Genomic DNA, 8,793 nt, shown 5'->3' with positions numbered 1-8,793 from the left:
ATTTAATTTATTTATCTCTTTATTGAATGTTTATACCTATATTTTAATTGCTTGGATGATAAAACATGTAATTAAATAGTAATAATTGAATAACTAATTAATTCGCTTTCTGTCTAGTGATTAACGAGCTAATTATTATTTAATTGCATAATCATCTTACTAAACAATTAAAACATAAATATGAACATCCAATTAGATAATAAATACAGTGACTAACAATCCAATTAACCAAAAATCAACTAGATACAGTTTAGTCATTTATTTAAAAGTTAATCATTTTAAATAATCCCTTTTATTCTCTAAATTAGGTGAGTTTGGGGGTAAAATAACAATTACCATGATTTAGGGGTAAAATTACTATGATTGGGGCTTACATATGAAAATACCATTATTATTTATACCTATGCCTTCCAACAGTTAGTTATAACCACCTCAAGAGTTCTTGCGCAAAGATTACACAACCATGAAACTCTCCATCTTCTTCCTCCAAATCTCACTCCTCTCGACCACCCTTCTTTATCTTCAACCAACCAAAGCTCTTCCTCTATCAACAAATGGCCGATGGATTGTCGACGAGTCAGGACGACGAGTAAAGCTTGCGTGCATAAATTGGGTGTCACATTTGGAGCCCATAACGGCTGAGGGGCTTGGAAAGCAACCTTTGGATACTATGTTGAAAAGTATTGCTTCTATGGGGTTTAATTGTGTTAGGTTCACTTGGCCGCTGTTTCTTGTTACTGATGAGTCTTTGGCGTCGATGACTGTTCGTCAATCTTTTCAAGGTCTTGGACTCAATGAGTCTATTGGAGGTATTAAAGTGAATAATCCTGGGATACTTGATCTTCCGCTTATTGAAGCATATAAGGTGAGTTTCTCATTATACGTACTAACAATCTGCAACAAAATCTATAAAAATTAATGTGAGACAACCCCATACTCTCATCCACAATAGTATGAACCATAACAAAAGATGAACTTACAGGCTCCATTTGGCAATCCTTGCAAAACTAGGCCAGGATCAGTCCTGGCCTCGTTTTTATTAAAAATATCCTAAGCCCTTTGATAAAATGAAAACTATAGTAGAAGTTTTGGAAACTACGAAAATTGTGTTAAAGTTCTGAACTGTTCAATTTTCGATTATGTTAAGAATGAACTGATGAGTGGATACAATTTACAATTAATATGATTTAAAAAGCTAATGAGATGCTTGCCATAGATGATTATATATTTCTCAGCAATCACTGACAGATGAGAAGCCAATGCTATGTTTTAATGATTAGGAAGGGCCAAAAAAAATGCTACTAAAATAGTTTATGAATTGATTGTGATGATGACACAAGAGGAGGCCGGAAAAAACACAACTTACATGTTCAATTCAGAGCATTCATTTTCTAATAATATTCTCGAAAGGTCATTTGGTTTTTATTCAAGGCGCGTTGTCCAAATTCACAATGGTAAGGTAAATATTGCAATAGTTCATCCCTTTTAGGTAATTTGAAACAATAGTAGTAAGCTCTGAATTCAATGAATGCTTTGATTAATTCCAGCACATAGTAAAAGAGTGTCATAGAATATATGTGCATATTGTGAGTGGGACCACGAGCCCACGAGAGCTGGGCAACGTTTCCGCATGATGATGGCCCACCCGCTTCTCAAAGTCAGCAGAGTATATATATCTATGCATTTATTTTAGGGTTTTTCGGTGCAGGAGGCGGTGAAAAGGGCAACAGCAAGGTGGATTCCCTTTTTTTGGCGGCTTTGTTTCTTAGAGAAAACGCAACAAAGAAAAAGAGAAGAATAGGGATTTGTGTAGCTTTGGTGAGAGTATTTGTGTGAGAGAGAGATAATTGCGTGAGGGTTTAGATTAAGTGATTGTAAACCCTAGTTTATCTCTCCCTCTAATAGTAGATCTCCCTCTCCTTGCCCCGTGGACGTAGGCAGTTTGCCGAACCACGTAAAATTGATTGTTTGAGTTTGTGGCCATTGTAATAGTTTTTTAGGATCCCTCGACGCGCAGTCCTAGAGCTGATGAGAGGAAGAGCAAATATCCCACTTTGATGGGATATTAGGCTTCAGATTCTTGTTCCCTTTGAGAAACAAGAATTCTTATCGATCTTTCTCTCTTATTGTGCACCAGAAACTCTGCCGAAATTTCCGCTGCGCACAACAAGTGGTATCAGAGCCCAGATTCCAGATCTAGGGTTTGGTTGGAGGAGTAGATCAATTTAGAGGCTCGTTTAGGGCTTCGTTGGTGATAAAGGTGGGATCTTTTGGTAAAGACTCTATCTTTCAGTTTTGGATCTATTCTTTGTTCGTTGGTGCGTAAGATGTCGGGGAAAGAAGGTGCTTCGGGAGTCGAGGGTGGTTCTTCTGGCGTGAAGACTATTCAGAGTTTGAATATCCACTCTATGAAGATAGATGTGGAGAAATTTAATGGCACAAACAACTTTGGATTATGGAGATGCGAGGTTTTGGATGCGCTGAACGCGCAGAATTTGGAGGATACCTTGGAGTTAGATGGCAAGCCAGATGAGATTGAAGAGAAGGTTTGGAAAAAGATGAATCGAACGGCGTGTGGTGTGATTAGGTCTTGTTTGACTCAAGATCTAAAATATGATGTGATGAATGAGACTTCTGCGAAGAAGATTTGGGAGATTCTCGAAAGCAAGTATTTGACCAAGAGTGTGGAAAATCGCTTGCATTTGAAGAGGAGACTTTATCGTTTCCAGTTGAAGAAGGGAACCTCCATTAGAGATCACATGAACCACTACACAAAGCTTCTTGCGGATTTGGCGAATGTGGATGTCGTGATTGAAGATGAGGACAAGGCGTTGCTGTTGTTGAGTTCCTTGCCCGACGAGGAATATAAGACCTTCGTTCTTACTCTGATTAATGGGAAGACATCACTTTCGTATAGTGAGGTCACCGCTGTACTTGTGAATTATCAGTTTCGAAAGAAGGATAAGGAGGCTTCAGTTGAGCCAGTAGCGGAGGCGTTGGTCGCAAGAGGGAAGGGTCCAAACCGAAAGAATTAGAAGTCACAGTCTAGAGTAGGACATCCTACAATTGGAAAAGATCAGTGTGCTTGGTGCAATGAGACTGGTCATTGGAAGAAAAACTGCCCAAAGCTCGACGAATGGATGAAGAATAAGCAGAAGGGAAAAGGGAAGCAGCCATCATCAGAAGCAAACATCGTATCAGATGGTAATAATTCTGACTCTTCTATTTATTCGCTTTCTATCAGTCCTACAGATAGCTATTCGGAGGAATCTGAATGGATGTTGGATAGTGGTGCGACCTATCATGTGTGCCCTAGAAGGGAATGGTTCTCCAGTTTTGAGAAGCTGGTGGATAGTGGTGTGGTGTACATGGCTGATAACCGTGCATGCCAGATCCTTGGGATAGGAAGAATTCGCATAAAAATGTTTGACGGGACTGTTAGGGAGTTAAATGATGTGAGATATGTTCCTTCTTTGAGGAAGAACTTGATCTCAATTGGAGCTTTGGTTGGAGAGGGTCCTAAGGTTCGTGTTGAGGACATGGTTCTCGAGATTGCGAGAGACTCTCGTATTGTGATGAAGGGCGTCAGGAGGAATAACCTGTATTACTTGACTAGAGGTATAGTGGAAGGTAGAGAGCTGACGACTTCTATTAATTTGACTAGACTGCGGCATTTGGGGCTTGACCATTCCAGTATTGATTCCTCGCATAGATTGAAAGAGGGTGCAAAGACCTGCAGTTTGAAGTCCAGTGAACATGTTGATGTGAGCAAGAAGACCGAGGTGAAGTGTGGCACCTCTATTCACCGTGCTAAGGGTCGTTCTGGAGGAGTTCACGTGGATGTTTGGGGGCCTTCCAAGGGGACATCATTGGGAGGTAATAGAAGTTTGGTTTCCTTTGTTGGTGACTGTTCTAGGCGTGTTTGGGTTGCAACCAAATCCCCTTTGAAGAAAGTCCTAGTAGTTTCCAACAGATTGAAGAAGTGTGTAATAGACAGAAAGGTGAATGTACTCCATTTTGGTGGGTGCACAAGATGGACCTGTTTCTGCATTGGAGCCGAGCTCACGGCATTTCGAGACACTTCGTTGGAAAGGAAATCTTGGGGCAACTAGATAGGGTGACAAATTTGGAAGACCGTGCCTTGCTGGAGGAGGATCGGTGTTTGTGGTCGACCAATGGTTTGCAGAAGAAGTTCTGGACTGAGGCTTCGACATATTTGGGTTATCCTATTAAAGAGTTGTCAACTGCTGTGATTGGAGGTAAAACTCCATTAGAAGATAGGTCTGGTAGTGTCACTTTGGTTGAGGTATCGATGTGGAAGATAATTGACTCTCAGCAGGTGGAGAGTTTTGGACAGACCCTAGAGGTATCGCAGCGGGTGGAGACTGATGCTACTCCACATTGGGTGGGGATTTTCCCACATACTTCAGGTCATTCTGTATTGGTTGGGATTTCAGCTGAGGTGACACAGCGTGAGAATCATTTGGATTCGGATGCAGATGATGAGTTGATAGATTCGAATGCAGCTGGTAGACGTAGTTTGGATATGGCCATTGGTTCACCTCAGGTGGAGGTGTTTGAGGCCATTGGAGGTGCTATCAGCCGCAGAGTTGATGATATTGGAGAAGGGTTGCGAACTCTTCTATTGGTTTGAGGTCTACGTTCGGCTTGATTCCTTGGACAAGAGGATACGTAGGCAGTCTTTATGATGCAGCCGGGTTGGATTATTTGATGGGGATGAGATCGATTTGGTGAGTTGATATTGACATTTGGAGAGTGTTTGCATTCTCATTTGGGTTCTCGACTTGTTATGGATTGAGTCTGTTGTCGTGAATTGTTTCACGGTGTACTGGACACAACAAGTGAGATATTTGGTTTGGTCGGTGTCGGCTCAGTTTTGGAAAAACTTCATGGATTCCCTTTTTTTGGCGGCTTTGTTTCTTGGAGAAAACGCAGCAAAGAAAAAGAGAAGAATAGGGATTTGTGTAGCTTTGGTGAGAGTATTTGTGTGAGAGAGAGATAATTGTGTGAGGGTTTAGATTGAGTGATTGTAAACCCTAGTTGTATCTCTCCCTCTAATAATAGATCTCCCCCTCCTTACCCCGTGGACGTAGGCAGTTTGCCGAACCACGTAAAATTGATTGTTTGAGTTTGTGGCCATTGTAATAGTTTTTAGGATCCCTCGACGCGCAGTCCTAGAGCTGACGAGAGGAAGAGCAAATATACCACTTTGATGGGATATTAGGCTTCAGATTCTTGTTCCCTTTGAGAAACAAGAATTCTTATCGATCTTTCTCTCTTATTGTGCACCAGAAACTTTGCCGAAATTTCCACTATGAGATACAAATTTTAACAAAATAAGTTCTAAATATTTTCAGTTGTCACCATATGTGAGGCAGGAATTAAGAACAATGAATATAGGTGCAATCGTTCTACCAAATGCAGACAAAGAAGCGGGCGATGATAATGCAATATTGCTAACTAGACAAATTCCTCGATTACTTAACTACATGAATGCTGTAGATAAATTTATTCCTAAAGAGGTCTCCTATCCAACTATATATACACAGGAAGTTGCAAGCAAAATAATAATCACTGATAAACTAAACATGAAAACAGAGTTACTTCAAAGAAACAACAATCGAATCAAGAGAATGATGATCTTTACACCCAAAGGGGAGAACGAGACAAACTACCATAAACTTTGAACTCTACTACTAATAAAGTTCAGGTCACATTGTGTAACTTTACTTGCGACCTATTAACTGTCACTGTTATTTCTTTCATGTCACAATATTTACTTTCTGAAAATGCAGGCTATTGTAGAAAACCTAGCTGAAAACAACATCATGGTGATCTTAGACAATCATATAAGCAAGCCAGGATGGTGTTGTAGCAACTCCGATGGCAATGGCTTCTTTGGAGATAAGTATTTTGACCCAGATTTATGGATCAAGGGGCTGAATCAAATGGCAACAATGTTCAACGAATCCACTAATGTTATTGGAATGAGCCTAAGAAATGAGCTGAGAGGGCCCAAGCAAAATGTCACTAGTTGGTACAGGTAAATAAATTCAACTTTTTATTTCCTATAGGGCTTAATTGCGGGTAGACTCCATCGACCACCTAGTTGAACTTACCACTCTCTAGGTCTATGGTTGCAGATAGACACCCCAAAAAAGTTATATTGTTGTGGATTGATCCCCCGAGTTAAAATCTAATGTTACAGATAGACCCCCTAATCCGGGTAAAAAAAAAATCCACTCAGGAGGCCAGTCTATCTGCAACATTAGAACTACAGGGATAGTAAGTTCAATTTGGCGATAGTAAGGGTGTCCATCCACAATTAATCATTTCCTATATTGTATTTAAATCATGATTTTTCTATGTTCATATTTGGTACCTCATCAAATATAACTAATATATACAAGCACAGATACATGCAACAGGGTGCAGAAGCAGTTCACTCCATGAATCCTAATGTTCTCGTTATAATATCTGGATTGAGCTTTGACAATGATTTGAGCTACCTCTCAAATAAGCAAGTAGATTTAACTTTCACTAAAAAATTAGTATTCGAATTTCATTGGTATGGCTTCTCTGATGGTCAAGCCTGGGCCAATGGTAACCCAAACCAAGTTTGTGGTCAGGTGAAGGCCAGTGTTATGAGAAGAGCTGGTTTCCTATTAGACCAAGGATACCCATTGTTCTTAAGTGAGTTTGGCGTCGACCAAAGAGGACTTAATGTTAATGATAACCGATACTTAGGGTGCATTCTTGGGGTTGCAGCTGATCTTGATTTGGATTGGGCACTTTGGACATTGCAAGGCAGTTACTATCTTAGACAGGGGGTTCTTGGTTTAGATGAAGTGTATGGGGTTTTAGCTTGGGATTGGTGTAAGCCACGAAATTCTACCTTTTTACAAAGGATTTCAACTCTCCAATCTCCATTCAGAGGTATGGATCAAATTCTCTATTCAAATTGGATTAGTTACATCCCATCAACTGGAGGTATGGTCTAACTACACGGGTGACCCTATGATATGTCTATCTACATAGTTAACACTGAGATCACTTATTGCAATTACACGGATGACCTTGGAGTCTTTTTTTTTTCTTTAGGGTTATATGTGTAAATATTATCAGTTATCTCAGAGTTACACATATAGATGCACAGACTCCATGATTACCTGTGTAATTATACCAAAACTCAGGGTGCATGAATGTAAAATTCAAACATGAATACTAATATGTTTAGAGACTAATACATCGCTTTAAATTTTTATGACACAGGTCCCGGTCTTTCAGATGTTCCACCTTATATTATACTATTCCATCCACTAACGGGGATGTGTGTGACTACGAAAACTTTGCTTGAACCATTACGATTAGGACCCTGTGATGAATCAGAAGCCTGGACCTATTCAGATCAGCACATTTTGTCACTAAAGGGTACGTTAACGTGTCTAAAAGCAGATGCTAAAGGTCAGAACGCAAAGCTCGGGATTATCTGTGATGATTCTACTTCTAAGTGGGATTTGGTATCGGACTCTAAGATGCATATCGCTACCAAGCTAACAAATAATAGCAGCAGTATTTGCTTGGATATTGCCTCTGATGGCACTACTATTATAACAAATGCTTGCAAGTGCCTTAACAAAGATAAAGCTTGTGATCCTCAGAGCCAGTGGTTCAAGATGGTTACTAGTACTCGAAATGTCGTAAAGAAGAATTCACTAAGTAAAGCGATTAGTGATGAAGGAATGTGGACGGCACAGTAAAACATATAGCTGGTGTCTAATCTACAAGTCATGATCTGTATTCATTTGGTTCATATCATTTATAGCAAATTAGCATAGATGGGTATAGGACTATTCATGTAAAATGCATTCTTTGTATGAAACATGAACTAAGATGTAATGTTATAAAAAAATGAATTGAGATGTAATAAATGCAAAAGCTTGAAGCTTGAAGAAATTCTAGCAAGCCACTGAAAAAAAAATCCTCTACATATTGAATCATTCAAATCAGATTGCGTTCTCCCCAATGATACAGATAGAAATGTAACAAATAACTTTGACAATGGTAGAAATTGTCAAAATTTCCTCTAGGCCCAAATTGAATTACCAATACCCTTTTATATTTCCTGCTAATTTCTCTTTTTCTCTTCTTGTTGCTTTGTTACGCCACCAAGACTTACACACATGATGTTTCAGTCTCGCAGTGTATCTACTACCCTTTTTTTAACTTCAAAGACAAAACTTAAAACCACTGTTCATGCCATATAGGAACTATTCACGATGCAGAATAATGCGGAGTATTAAAAGTATTGTTCCTGCTGCAGTAATATTTTCATCCTTAGACCTACTGTTCCGGCTACATTGGATTTTTTGCCTTTAAACACTGTTCATGCTACCTTTTGTGCCCCTTTATCCACTGCTGAAGTTTAAGTAAATTTTTTTTGTTCTACCGTGTTTTTTAAAACTATTCATATCTACTTTTTTTTCTTGTAGATGATTTTAACCTTCATCAGATATATCACAAATATAAATCTTTTCTAATTAAGGGGTGTTTGGTTCATTTCCCATTTTATTGGGAAACATCATTCTATTTGAGAAAACTTAGTTTTGAATTTTCTAAAATTTTCCAAGAAATTGATTATTCGTGTTTGGTTCACACATAATACATGGTGGGAAATCAATTTACACACTTTTCCTTTGTTTGGTTGGTACAAAAAAAAAATGGGAAAACTTTTGTTGGTTAGACTTTTTCTTAATTTTCTTGTGTTTGGTT

At 39.0% G+C, this 8,793-nt stretch overlaps 1 protein-coding gene across 1 annotated transcript; it reads left to right on the top strand.

Annotated features, from left to right (window-relative positions):
* LOC109824820 lies at positions 443–7,982 on the top strand. The gene is made up of 4 exons (XM_020391471.1): positions 443–865; positions 5,817–6,064; positions 6,437–6,957; positions 7,294–7,982. Exons 1-4 carry the CDS (start codon positions 464–466, stop codon positions 7,779–7,781), a joined length of 1,659 nt encoding a protein of 552 aa, XP_020247060.1. The 5' UTR covers positions 443–463; the 3' UTR covers positions 7,782–7,982.

Source organism: Asparagus officinalis, chromosome 9, assembly GCF_001876935.1.
Source record: "Asparagus officinalis chromosome 9, Aspof.V1, whole genome shotgun sequence".
Classification (NCBI taxonomy): Eukaryota; Viridiplantae; Streptophyta; class Magnoliopsida; order Asparagales; family Asparagaceae; genus Asparagus; species Asparagus officinalis.
This window is presented reverse-complemented; position numbering and strand designations above follow the sequence as displayed.

Excerpts from the sequence above, each read along its gene's own strand:
- LOC109824820 (XM_020391471.1), top strand. The coding sequence starts at position 464 with ATGAAACTCTCCATCTTCTTCCTCCAAATCTCACTCCTCTCGACCACC. Across the intron at positions 6,065-6,436 it reads AATGTCACTAGTTGGTACAG|ATACATGCAACAGGGTGCAG; the intron begins GTAAATAAATTC and ends ATACAAGCACAG. Across the intron at positions 6,958-7,293 it reads TCTCCAATCTCCATTCAGAG|GTCCCGGTCTTTCAGATGTT; the intron begins GTATGGATCAAA and ends TTTATGACACAG.